We start from the raw sequence: 21,158 nt of genomic DNA on the forward strand, positions 1-21,158 counted from the left end.
AGAAGATTTCTAAAAGCTCTTTATAAAAAAAAATTCTATATTAATCTTTTATAGACAGCTTCTAGAATATATCTTTTTAAAAATTTTTAAAATATTAAAAGAGATTTTAAGACTTTTATTATTATTTTTTTATATATATTTAATAATATTATTTAAGATCTTAATTTAAAGTTTCTATAGAAAAATATTAATTATAAATTAAATTATATAAATAAAACAGAGAATATAATACTGATTTTAAATAATTTTTAAAAAATTAGAATTAACTAGAATATTATAAAATTAAATACTTTAATTAAGTTAAGTTTAAAGTTTAGCTAAGATTATATTAAATATTATATTATTATTACTAATATTATTAGTTATTATATCTAATAATTAATAAATAAGATTATATTTATATAAAACTAATAGAATAATTACAGCTAGATTTTTATTAATATAAGATCTAGATATTAATTAAAAATCTAGTAAAATCTTATAATAATTTATATCTTTTATTAAGAAATATTTAATTAAATTAAGAAATATTTTCTAATCAGAACTAATCTAATAGTCTATTATAATTAATATTTATTTAATATTTAAGAATTTTAATAGTAGTTATATATATATCTTTTTAAATAATTTTATAAAATATTTTTTAATTTATATTTAATTAAAAAAACTTAATTTTTAATAAAAAGATAAAATAATAAGATTAATTATCTATTTAAATTAAATATATTTAATAATTTAGAATAATAAATAATAAATAATTATAAAATATAGAACTTAATTCTGAAAATCCTGTTTATTATAAATTATAGAAATCTAGAGAAAAATAATAATTAGAAAAGATTTATTTTAAAAAAATAAATAAATATCTATAATAACTCTTTACTCAGTATCTGACTAATTATTTACTTAGATATAATTAATAATAATTTCTTTTTATAATTTTTATAAAAATAATAGTTTATAAAACTAATTTCTGAGTTTTTAATTTCTGAATATTATAAAATATAAAAATATATAATATAATAAATATAAAAGATTTTATTAAAAAATAATATATCTTTTTAAAAGCTGTTCTATATTATTAATAACTTTTTCTAATTAAAATAAAATAATAGTTTTTAAGTTTATATATAATCTTTAGAAAAGATTATCTTCTATTATTAATTCTAAAAAATAAAAATTTTTTTTTAAAAAACTAAATATAGAATAATCTTCTGATTCTTTATAATATATATAATCTTAAGATTTAAAAAAAAAAAAAAATCTGACTTAAGAAGCTTATCTTAGTTTAGATATTATTATAATTTATAAAAATCTAAGAATTAAAAAAAAAAATTTAATAATATTTTTTAAAAATAAATTAAATAATTAAAATTAATTTATAATTCTGAAACTATTTTAAAAATAATAAATATAAAAAAATAAAAGCAGAAAACTCTGTTTAATAAATATTAAATTAAAATAAAAATTTAATATAATAATAAAATAAAATTTAGTTTTTAATTATAAATTTAATAATAGATCTAGCAAGCAGAAATTTATATCTAAAATTTAGAATTATAAAATAATCTCTTCTTTTAAATAAAACTATTTAAGATATAATAGATTAGAATAAAAAATAGATATTTATAAAAAAAATTTATAAAAGATTTTTACAGAATCTTTTATAAAAATTATAATATTATAATATAGATTTAATATATTCTATCTAGATATTCTATTTATTTATTTTATTTATTTAATCTATTTAATCTATTTAATCTATTTAATCTATTTAATTTACTTTATTTTAATAATCTAACTATCTGTAATCTTCTTAACTATCTGTCTATTTCTAATTCTATTAATAGTTCTTTAAGCTATATCTTATCTATAAATCTAAGAATAGTCTGATTTAAAAAAAATAATAAAATAAAAATAATATATTTATTCTTAGTATTCTAATTAATAATTAATATATAGTTTTTCTAATATTTTATAATATAATTAAGATATATAGCTAAAACAGAGTAATAATTATATATTTTTATATATATTTCTTATTATAAAAACAATAATTTTATAAAAAGCTAAATTTTATTAATATAACTAGAATTTTTTTATTATTTCTGATAGATAATAATAAAAAAGATATTAATTTTTTTTTTAATTATATTTTTTTAATCTAAAAAGCTTCTTTTTATATATTTTTAGGCGATAATAAAAATAGCCAGATTAATAATTATTTAATCTAGATATATCTTAACTATACTAGAGCTTAAAAAAATATAGCAAATAGATTTTAATATTAAGAATAATTAAGATAATTAATTATCTAATTTTTAACTATATCGCGGTCAGATATAAAAATTTTCTTAATCTGATTATAACCTGGCGGTTAGGTATAAAAATTCTAATTAACCTGACCTGACCTGGCCGTTAGCCACTCTAAATATATAATTACAAGAATAATCAGTTTTTATATTATATAACTAAATATATTTATTAATATTTATTCAATTTTTTATATAAATCTTCTTTATTCTGTATTATTAAATCTATTCTTATTCTAAGAATTAGGTAAGATATAATTATTAGAATTAATAATTAATAATAAAAAAGAATTTATAATAAAAGAGATTTAGAATAAAAAAAATATATAAAAAAAGATTACAAAATATAACTCTAATATAAGATTAAATAAATTAAATATATTTATATAACTTAAGAATCTGTTTTTATTTTATAAGAAACTAAGACTCTTAATAACTAATTAAAACTTAAAAATAATTATTAGACTTTTAAATAATCTATTATTAATATTATCTAACTAATAAACTTTCAATTCTTAAAAAAAAGATAAAAAAATAATAATAAGAAAAAACTATTTTAATTTTTAAAAAAAATAAAGAGATTTTTTTATTTAGCTGATTTAGTTTTTTAATTTTTGAATAATAATATAAAAAAGTACTATAATATTTATAGATTAATATTTTATCTTATTTTTATTAATATATATATCAGATTTCATAATCCTTTTATTTATATTTAGAATAATATCTATTTTAATATTTAAATAATTATATATCTTTAAAAAAACAGATCAGATATTATTATTATATAAGATAAATTATAATGAATTGCAAAAGATAATAAGAATAATATTAATATATAATAAATATACTATTTTTAGCTATAAAAAATTATAATATATATTAATAATATTTATATAAGACTTAAAAAACAAGTATTTCTTTTTATAATGAATAGAAAACTAATATAAATAATAAATTTATATAAAAGAAATTTTTATAAGCTATAAATTATACAGCTATATATCTGTTTTTTTTTAAGAAAATTTATAAATAAATAAAATAAACTTATTATGAAATAAATTAATCTATATAAATCTAGTTAAATTATATAAATAATAAATAAATATTAAAAAAGTAATATTTTTAATCTTAGATTTCTCTATTATAATTATAAAGATTAGAAAAAATATATTTAATATATAAAAAATAAAAAATATTTAATAAAAATAATATAAAAAATACTAGAATATTTAAGAAATTATATTTAAAAAAACTAAAAAAAATCAGAGAACTATTATTTATATAGAGAATATATCTTTTATATAATAGAATTAATATATAAAATATAAATCAGAAAATTCTAAAATTATTTATAAATAAGATAGATATATATAAAATAAAAAAAAATACTATTATAAATTTTATATAATTTTTTTAAATTTTAAAGACTTGATAATATCTGTATAAATACTTTGTTTAATATATTATAATTAAATAAATAATTAAATAAAATAAGAGATAGCACTGTATAAGAAAAAATGAAAGATATAATTTAAATATTTTTTTATTAATTTCTTCTGTATCAACAGTCAATCATTAGATTAGCTTAATTTAATTATTCCCCTAACACAATACTCACTAAGTTACTTATATATATAAAATTATCAGATTCTTAAGAACTCTCTTTTAAATATTAGTTATTTTTTTATATATATAGACTCAGTTCTTTAAAGTTTATAAATTTTATTTTTAATATTAAAAATAATTTTTTAAAAAGAAATATTATAGTTCGGCAACTGGCTGTATATAACTTAAAATAAATTAATTAAAATATTAAAATTTAATAATTTATTATATAATTAAAATATTAGTAGCTTATAAAAACTATTATAAATGATTAATGAATAATTAATTATATATAAGAAGATAATAAAAAATCTAATATAATTCATTGGATTAGCTTAATCCAATTATTCCTCTAACAATAATATCTTTAATCTTATATTTATTAATTATAATTATAAGAATAGAGAGAGTATAAATAATATATATAAAAAAAGATATATATTTAGTAAAAATAATAAAAAAATTATTAAATTATTTAAAAAACTAAGTTTAAGAGAGTCTAAAAAGATAAAAGATTTCTATTTATATGAGAAATAAACTCTTTATATAATAAAGCTAATATATAAATTATAATATATAAATTACAAATTTTTAAAATTATTTATAAATTAAATAAATATATATAAAATAAAAAAAAGAATATTATTATAAGATTCTTATATAAAGTTTTTAAATCTTAAAATACTTAATAATATTTATATAATATATTAAATAATGAAAATAATAATAAAGCAAGAAATAGTACTATATAAAAAAAGATAAATATAATTTAAATATTCTTAATTTTTTTCTTCTATTAATTCCTTCTGTTACTCTGTATCAACAGTCAATCATTGGATTAGCATAATCCATTATCCAATCATTCCCCTAACACTGGAGTTCCCGCCTTTATTATTTACAAATAATTTTATTATTATTATCATTTAATAAGCATTGTCTACCTGCAGTAATCATAGTACTCAGAATATTCTTACTGCTCTGATACATAACAGTACCTAACTACAGAGTTGTACTAGTACCACTAGATACAGATAGTATAGTATCTGTACTTTGTATTATAAATCACTGTATGCCCATTTACCCTTGCTGTTTCTAATTCTGTATGATGCGGGGCTGCAGGAGGGGAACTACTACTCAGTTCAAGGTCCAAAGGCGTGTTTATAATACTCTAGAAGGTTGGAAAGGTCGCACGACTCTATGAAGGTCAGGCAAGGGTGTTGATCTAACAGTACTCATCTACGTACAGATTCAAATGCTGTGGTAGATAAGTTTATTACTACTGTACATGAGTAAAATAATGAATAGCATTTTAAAATATCAAATAGTTTCCTGTCCTACAATGGGACAGGATAATATGCCATTTGACCTAACTAACATGCGACACAGGCCGTTGGATGTCCAGACCTTCCAGCATCCTTTGGATATTCCCGTAATGTTTCTCACCAACGGAGATGGGTTGCACTAAATTGAGCCTGCCGGGAAATTGTTACAGAGGCACTTAAAGGCTCATAGGCTCTTCTGCAACGTAGTGCAGATATGCGCCCAGTAACTTGATCCCTTCAATGTAATTCCTCTTGTCGAGCTTTTCATTGACCGAATGGGCGGCATCGGTAGAGCTTCCCATGGGCAAAAGCAAGACATTCTTCCCCGTTGCTTGTTCAAAGCTCAGTGTGACGGGAATGCTTTCCTGGAGTTAGAATTTCTGTAATAATACATAATATAAAAAAGAGGGGAAAACATCGAGGACGTACCTGCCACCTTCACGGGTCATATCTGGTTCAACCCCAAAAACCTGCTTTACTGCCTTGCTTGCAGCTGTGAAGTTCCAGTGCTTGGGACTGGCAACCCACCACTTCCCATCATGCTGGAGCCATACGTCCAATGTATTTTTGCTATTCAATTTGGCAAATTCCGATTTGATATAATCAAAGACAAGCCTGTTCACATCCTCACTCTCCATGTTGGGAACAGTCCTGATTGAGAACTTGCCAATAACTTTGGCTGGAATCACTGTTTTTGCTCCAGGAGCAGAGTATGCGCCTTCAACACCATGGATAGACAGAGATGGGTATCGCCATCTAGCCATAAGCGTTCTTTCCTTGGTAGCATGGATGCTGGTTTCACTGCCCAACGATTCGTGGAGGTTTTCCATGGTGTAGCTGATGCCGCCGTAAAGTGAATTTTCTTCTTCTGTGAGAGGTGCAACAAGATCCATGATCCCAGGAATTAGGATGTTGCCCTGAGAATCAACAAGCCGAGAAAGGATATTGACCAGGTCAGTCATTGGCTCGTGGGCGGAGCCACCAAAGACCCCGCTGTGTAAGTCCTGGGCAGGGCCCGAGATGCTCAAGGAGTAATAATTACAGCCCCGTAACCCATAGGTCAAGCAAGGCTTTTCGGTTCCAAGCCAGTAGTTGTCTGAGATACACACAGCATCTGTATCCTTAAAAAACCTTTTGCTTTCGGCTTGGATGAACTCTTCCAGACCTTCCGAGCCGTATTCTTCCATCCCTTCGAAGCAGCAGAGAAGATTAACTGGAAACTCAACCCCAGCTTTCTTATGAGCCTCAATCACATTCAGCCATCCCAGAACTGGGCCTTTATCATCTGTACTTCCACGCCCGTACATCCTTCCTTGGCTATCGACTGTCAACTGGAAAGGCTCTGTTGCCCAGCCATCTTCCTTCAGAGCAGGCTGGACATCATAATGACCGTAAACTAAGATTGTTCGCTTACTCTTGTCATTACCATACCGAGCAATCACGACTGGGGGTAGGTCAAGGTGCTCCTTTCCGGGTTGTTTCCCTAGGGGTCTCTGCTCAACTTCGGCTCCCAAAGCTTCAAGCTCAGAAGCAAGAAACTGGGCCATCTTATGGAGAGAGTCGACAAGTTAGTTACTCGCCGTTCAATTGGATATGGGATAATATGAAATACCCTGAAGACATCCTTCCTATTTTCATCCTGAGCAGAAATAGAAGGAATAGCGACGGCCTTTCGCAGACCTGAAGGATTTTTAGGGTTGGTTCAACTCCCCAAATAACATTGGTTGGAAAACATGAACGTACGGTCAATAAAAGATCCGGACAGATCATCGACCCTATCAATATAACCACCCAAAGATTGTCAGCTGCTGCACATTGATGCAGAACGACTAGACGATTTGCGGACAAGTAAGGGTGAGGGGATTGGATTTGAGGCGTAGGTGAGTCGCTTACTGCTTGAAAAAAGGCTCAAGTTGCGGTGCCATTGTCGGATCACTGATGCTTCCGTAGAATGAGCAGCGAGAAGATATGTAGCCTTTTTGTTGGTGTGGAACGATTCGTCGTGCCCTGGTAACTTTGGGGGTCGACAAAGATGTTGGGTATATTCTAAACTCCCTAAGCGACGTTGCAATGCGACGGAGGGGGAGGGGCATTGGTGCTGTGGTGGAAGTTAATCGAAGTAACCTGATTTGCTTGCTGGATTGGAACAAGTTTACCTAACAGTATCCTCGCTATCAGTCGGGGTTCCGAGGTATCTACGGAGTAACCTGTACAACTAAATTACTACGCGTTACTAGTAGATAGAGATGACCCGTTGCAAAGCGCAAATAGGCGGCTGCCAGGCATCCTACTTTCGTGGTACTTGATAAGCATAATTACCTAATGAAGAGGTTGCAGAGGGTACTCCACACATTTCCCGGTACAAATGACGCTACAATACATGATTTTATACCAAAAACGAAAGCTTCCAGTATCATGGGCGTTGCAAAGTGTGACAACCTTTGGCTAGGAATGCGACCCAAAAGGTTCACAAATCGAAACAGCAAGAACATGGAGACAGAAGGCGGAAGAGTGTGCAAAAGTATTATTCATCCCTTCCCCATGCATCCTTCCGCAACTGTCGGTCTTCTCTGGCCATCCGGCGTTTAGAGCCCCATCTCGATTGAACGGCCTCTAGAACCCGCTTCTGTATCTCCTTTTTCTGTGGACTAGTTTCGCAAACCAGTGAAATGAATATAGGAGAACATTCAAAGTGCTTGGCCAACTTCAGACGACTCCACATCATTGGATCAGTGGCTCTAAGCCTTCTAATCTCTCGAATATCTGATGGGGTTAGGTGGTATTTTTTTTCGCTGGGTGCCCTGACTACAGGAGGAAGCGCTTCAGCATCGTTGTTTTTGACTGACGCAAGGCGTAAATTTCTTCGGATATCGCCGGATGGTAGGAACTTAGTCGGCGTGAGGTAGACTGAAGGCGCACTCGAGGGCGGGTTGTGGACAATGTGATCTTCTTGAGTATGGGTCAAGGAAGAGCCGAATGAGGCATCGGGCTTGACACGTAGACGTTGCTTGGTGCGCCTATATGAGGACTGGTTTCGTCGCAAAGCTAGAGCGATGGACTCGCAAGGAGAAGGTAGAAGAAACGGTAGAGCCACCAAAGGCCTCTTAGGAGCTGCAATACAGTGGGCCATGATGATTGAGGTTCCTTGATGGGTTGTGGCGCTGCAAAGATGACTAGGGGTAGCCAAAGGGTTTGATCCGGTGAAGGGTAAATCTGGCGCAAATGGGTCATAGTGAGCAATTATACATCTAATAGCGGATACGACTTCGGGGGGGAAAGGGGGGGGGGAGGGAACGAGGAGGGAGGCTTAGGGCTAGGAATAAAAACGTACGTACGTACAACCGCGAACTTGTGGTCGGGACTACCAGAGCATGATTGTAATGGATAGGAGTGTTTGAAAGTGATGGATACCGCATGAATTTGGGAAGTTGACTTTTTCCGAGCTGCTAGTCTCGTGACCTTGCAACCACCAGCCTAACTCTTTATGGGACCCGCCGCATCCGCAGGAGCTAGATGTACACGATACATGGCAGAGACATCACCTTATGCACCTGACAATATATGAAAATAATTATATTATGGACGTCGGTAGTATTTCAATCTGATCACTCGATAAATTCCCCCAGGTTGGGGAAGTGATCTTAGCGACAATGAATGGCGCCTTTACATTGCTATGTTGTATTAAACTTTTTTTATGAAAGCTGGCATTTAAAGGCCAGGGATCATGTTCACCAACCATGTGACCACCAAAGGAGAATACTATCCAGGTACCGAGTAACGGTATGTTCCTAAGCTAAGCTGGTAATAGATAGAATTGCTATGGAAGAATGTTCTCACATACGAAGTACCTGTGTCATATTGCCATGGGCTATAATTGGTGAACTCAAGCCACTGTTGTGCCTTGAGACATTAACATTTCACAACCCTGGACATCATATGGTAGATAATATTTCATCGCACAAGTCTATTCGATTTTCGTTGAAGTGATACTATATTCCGTAGACGCTGAGAGCGTTCAGATCTTATGATTTGCCCCGACCCATTGTTTTTAGAGCCAAATGGCTTGGACGCCCAAGAGCGCACATTATTTATTGACTTGGGCAACAGCATTCAATGCTTGCTGCACCCGATGGCGGAGATCCGGCACGTCTTCCAACCCAACACTTACTCTTACCAGGTCAAAGTCGACGCCAAAAGAGCTGGCCTGGATAGGTGTCTGTCAGTAAGTTACACTAAAGGGGTTCACCCCCATGACAATATATGCAGATTGAGGCGGCTCGCGTACCCATTTCAACTCACTATAGTGCGCTAGCAAAGTGTAAGGACAACTAGCATTTCGACGCGGTTAACAGGGGTCACTCTCTGGCTTGCTTTTTACCGGTCAAAAACTTACCTTAATGTAAAATTGGTCCCAAGACTAGGGCCCTTGTGTACTTCAAGGTGATCAAAGAAAGCAACGGCCTCTGCCGTGGAATGAAAAGTAACAGAAAATAAACCACCATAGCCTCCGTTCTGGGTACGAAATGACTCATAGATTGGCCTTGAAGGGTTATATTTCGGATAATAAACATTTTTCACTGCATGTCCAATTAGCACTGAACTATCTCCACTGATATCGATGAGGGGAACGAAAGAGAACCAGAGAAACAAAAGAAGGATGACTTACCGAGTGGGGAACTCTTCAACATTGCTGTGATTTCTTCTGTAGTATTGTTGATCTTGTCAATCCGCGACACAAAATCGCGGCTATTTCTTTCTAGGAAAACGGCATCTTCTGCCCAAAGATTTTCCTCGTATTCACGCGCACATGTATCTTTTAGAGACCGATAATAGTGTCCATGTGGGTTAAGCACGGCACTTCCCCCCATGACATTACTGTCTCCGCTGAAAACCTTGGTTAAACTGCTAACAACAACATCTGCGTAGGGAAGCACATTGATATTGAGGAAGTTCCCGACTGTCTCATCGACTATGACCGCAAAATCATAAATGTCGGCGAGTGATCGGATTCTTTTCAGATCGGGAGCTTTCAGTAAGGGGTTGCCTGGGAATTCAGTAAAAAGGCCGAGGAACCGCTCGCCCTTTAGTAACCTTGTTTCCAAATCATCAAGATCCTCAGACGAACCATTTCCATAAAACAGGCAGCCCGGGCCCCATTTTTGTAGTATTTTGAGCGTATCAGTGTATGGGAACCCGAAGCATATGCTTCTCATCTCGCCCCTAGCAGACATCAACAGCTGATGAGCGCTGAATATAGAGCTCATTCCCGTCGGAAACAGGTATACATCAGACTCTATTAGCCCCGCGACACGGCCTTCTCCGGATTCTTCCTCAAGAGCTTCACTGAGCTCAACATCGGCAGTAAGAACACCTGCTATTCGTCGGCGTACGGCCAACTTTGCCTGGCCAGCAAGCGAAATGCTCAAGTTGCGACCAAATCGCTCTTCAATGAACTGATCATGTTCTCGGCCATCTGGTATGCAGCTGTTTGTACCTGGGATGAATTCATGCGCCTGTGCTCCACATCCTTGAGGCTTTCCGCTTATCAAGTCCCGTCCTTGATATCTTCTAGGGCCTTTGCAGAATCTCGGTGACGTTGTGTCAAAAATGCCTGCTTTTTTATCTGTCAAGAATCCAGACTCCAGTGCACTCAGGCAGAACTCAGCGCGTCTACTCGATATGCCATTGCCCGTATGTTGCCATACCTGTTTGGCAATTGGGGCATATTGAATGGGGTATATCACGCAGGATAACAGGAACTCTGTAGTAGATATTACGGCATCAATCTGACGGGAAGGACCGAAATCTATTACTCGGACTTTGCAGGAATCTTCGGCCGGTATCTTTGACAGGAGGAACGAACAGCAGCCCCCCGCAGTCTTTGGAGATGGGAACAACATGGCGGTTTCCGATTCTGAGTTCCCGTAGCGACGCACAACTTCTCGCGCGAGTTCCTGGATAATGGGGTGTATGAAAAACCGAGGGTAGCCGCATTTCATTCTATCCATAACCCATGACTCCCCTTCCTCGTATGCCACATTGACTTTCCATGTCGGAAGGGAAACACTGACTGCCTGCTCCTCTGTGAGTGACTGTGTGCCAAGGACCAATTCCAAGCCTTCCCGAGTTGAATCCGAGCGACGTAAAGCCAGGGTAATGTACAGGAAGAGATAATGGCAGACAAGACATTACACTGGAAGCAAAGCGGGGTACGTGGGATTATAAACATACGTGATCGGTGTGAGGAGGGACTGGGCCTCCAATATCTTGGAGCATCGTACCAAGGAAAGACAGTAGCACGGCGATGCGATATATAGACAAAATCCAGGAAATTAATGTCTGGTAGAGAGACTCCGGAAATTCGTAAGAAGGTTGACTGGGGTGGTCAAAGACACAAATAACACTAGGGAGTGGGGTAGGTTCCATGCAACAAGAGCGATTTCGGCGCTGCCGTTACTCTGCGTAGTCATAATCGTACATAGTAAAAAGTCCAGCCAACGATCTAACCACCTACATGCTTAGCGATGAAAATTGCCCACGAATGAGATACTCCGTGCATACAAGATATAATTGTGCGTAGCACCCATTCTTATGAAATTTAGGGCTGTTTTTGCAGAGTCGCTCGACCTGAAGCCTGTTCGGGTACCTAGGTACTCCGTAGTACATGCTTCATGTCCTTAAAAAGACAGGGCTGATCTGCTAGTATGTAGCAGTACCTAGGTAGTCTATAATAACTAAGTTGACCTATGCCTGCCGGTCTTAAATATTAACTGCATGGTGAAGTGATTGCTTGTTTACTATTCTTATAGTTTTTGATAGTTTTTTATATAGTGCCAGTGTTACTTTGTATTTCTAGTAGGACCCATTGTTTCAATCTACTACGTAATTACCTAGAAAGATACTTTAGGTAGTAGGTACGGGGTAGTAGAGAGATACCTCGATTGAATAAATTACTCAACAAGTTACCTATGTAATTCATCACCTTATAATAATACCTACCTTACCGAGTACTACCTTAGTAGTATGTACCTAAGGCATTAAGGTACTGCCAGGGGCGGTGAGAAGGAGGAGGGTTGGTCTTGCCGTAGCGAGTGGTTGCCTCATACGGTCGTCAGTAGCCTAGATAATTCCATCACCTCCTGTATTCTCATCTTCTAGCTAGCACGGATATCATCAATTTACTAGTGATTTGTTATCTGCGAATAACTTCATTATTATCATCGTTCTTACAAGCGCTGCCTACCTGCAGTAACCATAGTACTCGGAACATCCTTACCGCCCTGATCCGCAACAGTACCTTACCTACTTTACTACTAATAGTACTACTTTTCCATGCACAATACATAATACGTACCTGGGTACTGTTGGGTATCCGGGCGGTAAGGATGGTTTGTATGCTATGGTTATGCTGCAGGTAGGCAGCGCTTGTCAAACGATGATGATATTCGATGAGGTTATTCGCAAATAACAGTCACTGGTAAACTGATGATATTGGTTCCTCCCTCTTGCTCCTCACCGCCCCTGGCAGTACTACCTAGGTAAGTAGATAGTACTTTTGTGTTGGCTGCAAATATGCATAGCAACGCCCAGGTATTTTTGAAAATTACCTACCAGTACCTTACTACTAGTACCTGGGTAATACCTACAGGTACTAACAAGTAACTAAGGTACGGAGTCCGTACAGACTCTGTAGTAGTTAGGTAGCATTACATAAGGTGCCTACACAGTAACTATTCTAGTATAATGTGTGGCCTGAGGCTGCGAATAGGGTCTAACGGGAGGTTTTCGGGGATCGGAGTTTACTTTCCGCCGTGTCGGGGAAAAATTAAAGTGAAGAGACAAGAAAGGTATCAACGGTGAAGACCCTGCCCAGAACGTCGCAAATCGTCAATTCGAATCGGTGTTTCCACCTGCTATTTCCCAACACAAGTTTTCTGATTTGCATTTGATATGTCGGCTCACACAGCAAAAAGGAGGAGGCTGAGCCCTTCTCCGGATGACGCTCCGAATGTCCAGCATTTCGACTCCGATGCCAACTTCAAGTCGAATCCAAATAGACCATGTGATGGTGATGAACCGAAAGAACAACCTCATAAAATGGAAATCTCTTCGTCACACATAGCTGGTCGAGGAAAAAATGACAGCTCCGCCGAGCTCGCACGAGCAAGCGGGTTCTACAAGTCCAGTTTTTTCAAGTTGCAAATGGACGAGTTACTGTCCGAGTTGAGACCTAATTACGATAAGCAAATATTGAGGCTCCAAGAGACACTCCACCAGTTGAAAACCGTCATTGAATGCCTCCCGGATAGGCCTCCGAAATTAGCATTGGAAGCAGAGAAGGAGCTGCGTGGCGTATATGGCATCACTGTTCCTTATCCCGAGCCTCGACCAGGAAGGGATGCAAAGTACACCGTGGCGTATTCAAAGCCTACAAATATCAATGTGGTGGGGAGTGTGTCTCTCAAAACGGGCGCCAAAAGCACCGGACCGTTCACGGTGGATTTAGCAGTAACGATGCCCAATACTCTTTTCCAGGAGAAGGACTATGTCAATTATCGATTTTTCCACAAAAGGGCATTTTATATCGCGAACATTGCTGCTGGACTCAGGGAGGCCTCGGGCTTAAACCTTGACGTCAAATTTGGGCTGCAAGATGGTGATAGTCTTCGTCCTGTTATCATATTGGAATTCGATGCTGGCGACAAGAAAGAGCCCCACGTTCAGATCCGGATCATCACAGCCGTCCAAGACTCTTTGTTCCCGATGCATCGAACTTTACCATCCAAAAACAATATACGTCAGGGCTCGGCGGATATGCTCGCGCTGGAAGGGTCCACTCCGTTCTACAACGCAGCTCTTCGTTCGGAGGCTACAGTGGCTTTATATCACAAATACTTATACAATTCTGCTCGCAGCTGTGACACCTTTAGGGATGCTTGCATTTTAGGCCGGCTGTGGTTACGGCAGCGTGGATTTGGATCGCCCTTGTATACTGGCGGGTTCGGCGGGTTTGAGTGGACTGCACTCATGTCTCTTCTGTTTGAGGGAGGAGGGCCGAACGGCAAGCCCATCCTTCTTAGATCATACAGTAGCTATCAGCTATTCAAAGCGACCTTGCAATTTCTTGCTGGAAGGGATTTGACTCATCCATTGTTGTTTTTCGCTACGGATATCTCTTTTCCCAGCCGGAGTCCCACATTGTATGACGGCAAGAGGGGGTTGAACGTTCTTTACAAGATGACAAACTGGTCATACGCATCCCTACGCCGCGAGGCAAACACTACGGTCAACATGTTGAACGAGTCTCGTGATGATAACTTCGACAAGGTCTTCATCGTCAAAGTGAACGAACCTTTGCTAAAGTTTGACCGGATTGTCAAGCTGCCTTCCCCAGACAGCACAAATATTCTTCGAAACCTCCGCAACCAGACCTCGATCTATGACGTAATCGCTGAAGCCCTTGGGGATAGGGCCGATCATATACACATATACAGTGATACCACCGAACCCTGGGCAATGGAGGCGAAAACGAACCGGAAGCCAGAAAACAAAGGCATATTTATTGGGTTACTTTTGAATACAGAGAATGCTGCGCGTGTTGTTGACCATGGTCCGTCTGCAGAAGAGAAAGAAGAGGCAGAATCTTTCCGGGCCTTCTGGGGGGAAAAGGCTGAGCTTCGGCGCTTCAAAGATGGTAGCATCCGAGAGAGTTTGGTATGGGCTGATGAAGCATCTTCACCGTCTATAATATACCAGATTTTGGCGTATGTCTTACGGCGTCATTTCAATTACACTGAAGATGACGTGGGATATGTTGGGGATGAGTATGATCAGAAAGTACGCCAAAGTGGTGGTGATGTTTTTTCATACTCCAGTCCATCCTTTCAGTTGATCACCGATGCCTTTAAAGCGGTGCAGAAGTCCATTCAAGGAATGGACGGTGTTCCTCTTACTGTCAGGCATCTGGCGCCAGCCAGTTCAAGTTTGCGTTATACTGCCCTCCAGATACAGGGTGCTGCCGGAACCGCATGTGACCCGGCCGATATAGTCCTTCAGTTTGAAAGTTCGGCTCGGTGGCCCGATGATTTGAAAGCCATTCAGATGACCAAGGCGGCGTTCCTTGTCAAGATAGGGGATTTTTTAAAGTCAGCCGGGGTTGCATCCCTTTGTCGAGTTGGATTAGAGAATGAGTCGAGCGTGATCCTGAATAATGCGTTTTTGGATATTACCCATACGACCGGAGTTGTCTTTCGCCTGAGGATTCATCACGATCGGGAGCAGCTGCTGTTAGAGCGTCTACTGAAGGATAGAGGCCTTTGTTCGCTAGCGAAGCAGCAGCTTGCCTACTCCTTATCCGCATACAAACGACAATTCATCCAAGCTCCTCGCCTGACACAAGCAATTTGCACCTTGTGTACGCGTTTTCCGTTGCTCTCGCCTACAATCCGCCTTGTTAAACATTGGATCAACTGTCACCTGCTCGCAGGACATGTCAATGAGGAATTGGTTGAGTTGCTGGTGGTTCGGGTCTTTACCCAACCTTATCCATGGGGCGCCCCATCAAGTGTTATGGCTGGCTTTCTGAGGACTCTTCACTTACTGTCCCGGTGGGACTGGCAGCAAGAGGCGTTGATTGTCGATTTTGGCGAACTCGACAAGAGTTTGATAGAAGTCATTCAAACACGGTTTTCAGCCTGGCGAAGCATTGATCCGACAATGAACACCGTTGCCCTGTTCGTTGCCTCCGATATTGATACTGACGGGGTGACTTGGACACAGCATGAAATGCCCCCGAAGGTCGTGGCAGCTCGGATGTGCAGTTTGGCAAAGGCAGCCATGAAATTAGTACGGGAGCAAGGTTATGGCCTTGCTATATCGGATTTGTTCAAAACATCTTTATCGCCTTACGATTTCATCATCAATATTCGCTCGGGCCTGTTGCATGAACGTTCGACGCTGTCAGCAAAATTCAGGAATCTCAGGGAACAGAAAAGCGGTCAGCCGGTCAGACTTGAAATTATCCGTTCATTTGTTCGTGATCTGCAGGCATGCTATAGCCCAAATATCATTTTTTTCTATAGCGGCGATAGCTGCAATGTGATTGCCGGGCTTTGGAATCCGCAGGTCCTCAAACCGAAGACATGGACATTGAAGCTGGCACATTCAACATGCCCAGTGCACCCGGCAGGTTCGAAGGCGAACGATGAAGTCTCTATCAATTGCAAGGCCATATTGGATGAGATTTCTAGACTAGGTGCAACCTTGGTTGACAGTATCAAGGTTCAAAAAGCAGGGCTGGTTTTGGAGGAATAATTTTGGATGTCTGTCAACAGCAAAAAAACGTCTTCTCATTTATTTCTCAAGTACCCGATCAAGTCCTAGGAGCGCCGTTGCAATGCGACTATGAAGGCCAACCCCAAGATCTTGTTAGAAAGAGAATCATTGAATTAATCAAACACAAATGCAAAAAAAAAAAAGAAAAAAGAAAAATAAAACACGTAAAAATGCTAAGATGATGTTCGCTCATACATGAATTAGTCTTCTCCTCTCACGTGCCTGCCATTGCCTTCTCGGACTTTTCGATGGGTGTCTGAGAAGAGAACGAACAGAATTTATCTTTGATCGCCACAACTTCGTAGGTGCCTTCGTCCGAAGTTTTGATGGTTTTGGTGTGCTCGTAAGAGATATCATGTTTGATGTCAAGTATGCCAGGCTTCCTCCCTTTTCGAGCATTTGAGCTCCGAATGTACCTTCAAAGAAGAGAATTAGTCACCCATAACCGAATGGGGGGTGCAAGCAACTTACGTGAACTCAAACGGTGGTGTGCCCCAGAATTCAAACTGGAGTTCTGCCTCGCCTCCTTCATGTATGTCAACGACGGAGACCTGGCCTTTGCTGATTCTCACGCTTGGCATTTCGTGTATTGTCTTTGTTATATTCTTGTGTGCCTTGCATTTTCCGCTTGCACCATCACTTACACCAGAAATGGTGAAAACACCTGGTCTCTCGGCAATACGGCGGAAGTTTGTGGTACGCGAAGTAGCTTTTCTAGATGCCCCGTCGAATGTGTAGAATACGTCAAATGGGGCATGTCCTGACAACAAGAAAGAGAGCCGTTCGCCAACACAATAGTCCGTTTTGGACCCCAGAGGAACTATTGTAGGTACGTCGGAGACCGCGACTCTCACTGACGACTCATCGTATTCGGCTTTGTGTTGGCACCCCCGCGCGTCTCTCACCTTGCGAATGCTGACAACGTGCTGTCCTAAGTCAAGATGTCGTCGCGGTATAGGAAGATTATGTCGATTGGACTTAATATTAGAGATGGTCACAATTTCAGGTTTCGCCTTTGAGTGGTGTTTGATGGAGACTTCGAGCGAGAAGGGCGGAACTCCCTCTAATGTAATTGGAATCAACTCCTCACCGCTGGTATCTTCTTTACAGAAACCGTAGATGCGGCCAGGGGCATCGAAACGAGCAGAGGGAAGGGGGTTCACTCTTTGCGTTACGATCACTGGCTGGCTTCTGGGATCGTGGTCGTATAAATTATCCCCGACTTCTGTGAATTTGTATGTGTAGAGGCCGGCTTCGGAGGTGTCCATTTCCATGGAAGTAGCATGAAGAGCTGTCTTCAGACTTTGTAGCCTGACAGAAGGTGAACCACGAGGTGATTTCCGTTGTTGCTCATACTGAATGTCAAATGGAGGATTTCCTGTCATCCGGAGCTCAAGGCTATCATCTTCGCCTTGGCAAATATCACGTTTCACTATTTGACCATCTATGCCGATAGGAGAATCATCCACGGCAGCGATTCGAGGACGAGGTATCCAGGATACTTCGAAAGCACTGGCCATTTGATCCACAGAACCAGGGCAAGAGCTATCGGCAACCCCAACTAGTTCGTAACGCCCTTCCCGAGACACAGTCAAGACGCTATTTTCATCCCAAAATGACTTCTCAATGACAGTCGAACTGGCGTCTGTACGATATCTCACGTTCCATGGCCGCTCTCCGCTGAGCCTAAGTGGAACATCAACTCGAGAGTCCCGCAAAGCGGAATATTTCCTGCTCTTCTCGATTTGGCCAAAGGACACGTGGGGAGGTTTTGAGCGAGCATCGATTTTGATACTATCTTTGAGAGTTCGCTTGCAATTCGAGCGGTCTTTAACACTGGTGAGTACAATGGTATACTCGCCACCACCAACGAGCTTCTCAGTCACAATAGTAGATATTTCGCTGTCGGACTGTAGTGTATACTTTGCCTTCTTGCCATTATGGACAAGTTCGTATTGTAGAGTCCACGGCGATTCGCCTAGAAATGCTACATCCAGGGAGACGGGCTCACCAAAACAAGCCTTGCGTACATCTTTGGACCCAAGGAAATGAGCGGAGGCGGGGGGTCTCACGTCCTGTTCGAGAATAGGTGCTTTGTCTTTGAGGGATCGTGGGCCATATACGGTATCCGCAATATCCAGGAATCGATAACGGTAAGAGCCTGCCTCTGATGGCGTTAAGTCTAGCTGAGCACGTAGCCCATCGATGGTTTGGGATCTGGTTTCGACACCTTTCGAATGTTCAATAACATATCGGACTCGAAAGGGTGGCGATCCAGTAAGGTCCAGATCGACGAGTAAACCAACGGGATTATTCGCACATTTGTCGAAAACTTTCTCGTATCTGATAGCAAGCTCTGGTTCTGGGGGATTGCGCAGATAACAAGATGATGGTTCCAGGACTTCCCCAGAACAGAATTGGCTAGATATCGAATTAAGGCTGTACCATCCCGGATCTCTTATTTGGGGTTTCTGATCAAGGTCCTTGAGGGACAGCTGTCGCACTTTGTTGGGCAGCTCACTTATGACTGCTTGCTCGTTGCCACTGAAAGAGTACACCAGGGAAAACGGCCCGTCATTAGCATACCCTTGCCCGGATGGGTGGTAATTTATTGGTAGGTCAATGCTGTCGCCACGTGCGACTTCCAGAAAGCTCTGGTCATTGCAGCCAGACAGAGACATTCGAGGTCTTTCGTGTACAGAAAATCGATGCCACTGAGATAACGACTTTGTTGATGATCGATCAAATCCATCCAGGAGCGCTGAATAATTTGCAACGTTTCCGGTGCCGTCATGAACTTCTTCAATGATATACAACCATTCTCCGCCGGTATTCAAAGATTCGTTTAGAGGAACTTCAATTACTTGGCTTTGAGCCCAGAGGACCTCGGGCTCTTTGGTGTTGAATAGAATGCCCGAGTTTCTCTGCCCCAGCAACGGCGAACGCAGATTATCCGGTTGAATATTTTGGAAAGAAAAGCCTCGGTCAAGATGGTTGACCTGTCGGCTATATTTGATCTTCAAAGGTGGCGTGCCTTCGACCGCTAGTATTAAGTTCGATAGCTCCCCCCGGCACTTATGGGCGTGAGAATTTTTAATCAAGGCACGAGGGCAAGAGACGACGAGAGCGTCAGACGACCGTACATGGACGTCCAGGTTGGACTCGTCTACTACCCTCTGCAGACGATATATTCCCGGTCGTCGAATGGGGAAGAGAAGGTCACGATGAAGACTTGCTCTGGGACTTTGAAGCTTCTTATCGGCCTGCCGCTTAAGCTGTTTCAGCTGCTTGGATGATAGCGAGATCGTTTCATTGTCGCCCGAGTCAAAGTCCAGGCGTAACAGCTCAATCAAAATGGGATCTGTCTGATTGACCCGGATGGGTAGGTTGAGAGCACTATTCTGTGAGTCTATGCAGAGAGGTACGTGATCTGGGTTCAAAATGGCCGACCTTTGTGACAGCTATTAGTAACACCAATCAATACACTATCTCCTCCACACACTCACCCTTCGGGTAATATATGAACGATCTGTTTGCCTAAGATGAGAGATGCATTGTGAATGATATCTCCTGGCTTTACACTCCGCTCGGAGATAGACAATTCTCTATCATATGCCAATTTAACCATTCCTGAGATCCATACCCCAACCGGAACCTAGTACCATGTCAACAATTTCTTCTCTTACTATAGCAGAATCGTCAAGCATACGGGAATCCTGAACATGAGAAACATGTTGCCCACGACATGGATAAGGAAAATGGCGAGTGTCGTGGGAAAGGCCCATTCTAGCCACGGAATTCGCAACGCCTGAAGACCGAAGAGAAAAACACCATCCACGGCCGCCCATTTCAGGAATAGCCAGGTCGAGTCTAGATCATCAGACGCCGTCCAAGATTCGTATACCCGCAAAGCATTCAACGCAACATAGAAAGCGGCCATATAAAGTCGCTGTGAGGGGGCGTCTATCACTTCAACCGGTATGAGGGGCAAGTTCGCATCGCGAGGGGCTGCAGACGTCCTAAGGGGCGGTTTGTGTGTTCCCGCATCGCGAGATTTGGTCTTTGATGTAGGAAAACCGAGCTCTCTTATTTTCGGGGGAGTTTGTGGTGTCTGCGGGAAAGCAGACCGAAGTCGGGGAGTGCCGTTCATGGCATGCTGTGATTATAGAACATTCACGATGAGAGTTATCTATACTGAAAGCAATGGGGGGGTGAGCTTCTCTGAGAAAGGGTCGGGGAGCCGGTTGGAGGAGAGGTAGGATCAAGAGGGGAAACATTCGCGCAGATGAGGAATAAGGAGTTTTTTGGAGAATGCCAAAGTCGCGCAAATACAATGGAGCTCACTTACCAATTCACAGAAGGTCTAGAGATGTAGCCGTGTCAGAAAATAATGGAATTGAACTCAAGGCAAGAGGGATGGCTACAGGGTACTCCGCACCACTGTTCAAGGATGAAAGAATAATAATAATCAAGGTACTCCGTACGGGGTACTATTGAGGTAAGCTACGGAGTAACTACTACATTTGTAATGATGTATTTGGACACGTGACATCATAAATTCCAAGGTTTCCAGGCTAGTAAG

The 21,158-nt window shown here is 39.0% G+C and overlaps 5 protein-coding genes across 5 annotated transcripts; 1 reads left to right on the forward strand and 4 right to left on the reverse strand.

The window, feature by feature from the left end:
* Positions 1–5,418: 5,418 nt before the first annotated feature.
* Positions 5,419–7,167, reverse strand: BO70DRAFT_375049 (M20 family dipeptidase; the record flags this gene model as incomplete). The annotated part of the gene is made up of 5 exons (XM_025545005.1): positions 5,419–5,602; positions 5,672–6,789; positions 6,855–6,922; positions 6,986–7,017; positions 7,136–7,167. 5 exons carry the CDS (start codon positions 7,165–7,167, stop codon positions 5,419–5,421), a joined length of 1,434 nt encoding a protein of 477 aa, XP_025394409.1.
* A 352-nt stretch (positions 7,168–7,519) lies between these two features.
* BO70DRAFT_346699 (mitochondrial 54S ribosomal protein mL58) lies at positions 7,520–8,643 on the reverse strand. The gene is made up of 2 exons (XM_025541558.1): positions 8,574–8,643; positions 7,520–8,455 (listed from the first exon to the last, which is right to left on the reverse strand). Exon 2 carries the CDS (start codon positions 8,370–8,372, stop codon positions 7,767–7,769), a length of 606 nt encoding a protein of 201 aa, XP_025394410.1. The 5' UTR covers positions 8,373–8,455; positions 8,574–8,643; the 3' UTR covers positions 7,520–7,766.
* Positions 8,644–9,326: 683 nt separating this feature from the next.
* Positions 9,327–11,518, reverse strand: BO70DRAFT_375051 (cystathionine gamma-synthase; the record flags this gene model as incomplete). Its single annotated transcript, XM_025545006.1, has 5 exons — positions 9,327–9,446; positions 9,528–9,570; positions 9,636–9,819; positions 9,909–11,316; positions 11,474–11,518. The coding sequence occupies 5 exons, from the start codon at positions 11,516–11,518 to the stop codon at positions 9,327–9,329; spliced, it is 1,800 nt and encodes a 599-aa protein (XP_025394411.1).
* Positions 11,519–13,066: 1,548 nt separating this feature from the next.
* BO70DRAFT_366843 (rRNA-processing protein UTP22) lies at positions 13,067–16,690 on the forward strand. The gene has a single exon (XM_025544446.1). The coding sequence runs from the start codon at positions 13,193–13,195 to the stop codon at positions 16,553–16,555; it is 3,363 nt and encodes a 1,120-aa protein (XP_025394412.1). The 5' UTR covers positions 13,067–13,192; the 3' UTR covers positions 16,556–16,690.
* BO70DRAFT_189894 (putative nuclear envelope pore membrane protein) lies at positions 16,567–20,841 on the reverse strand. The gene is made up of 4 exons (XM_025538496.1): positions 20,286–20,841; positions 20,083–20,231; positions 17,048–20,026; positions 16,567–16,992 (listed from the first exon to the last, which is right to left on the reverse strand). Exons 1-4 carry the CDS (start codon positions 20,724–20,726, stop codon positions 16,791–16,793), a joined length of 3,771 nt encoding a protein of 1,256 aa, XP_025394413.1. The 5' UTR covers positions 20,727–20,841; the 3' UTR covers positions 16,567–16,790.
* Positions 20,842–21,158: the final 317 nt, after the last annotated feature.

Source organism: Aspergillus heteromorphus (genome assembly GCF_003184545.1).
Source record: "Aspergillus heteromorphus CBS 117.55 chromosome Unknown BO70scaffold_54, whole genome shotgun sequence".
NCBI lineage: Eukaryota > Fungi > Ascomycota > Eurotiomycetes > Eurotiales > Aspergillaceae > Aspergillus > Aspergillus heteromorphus.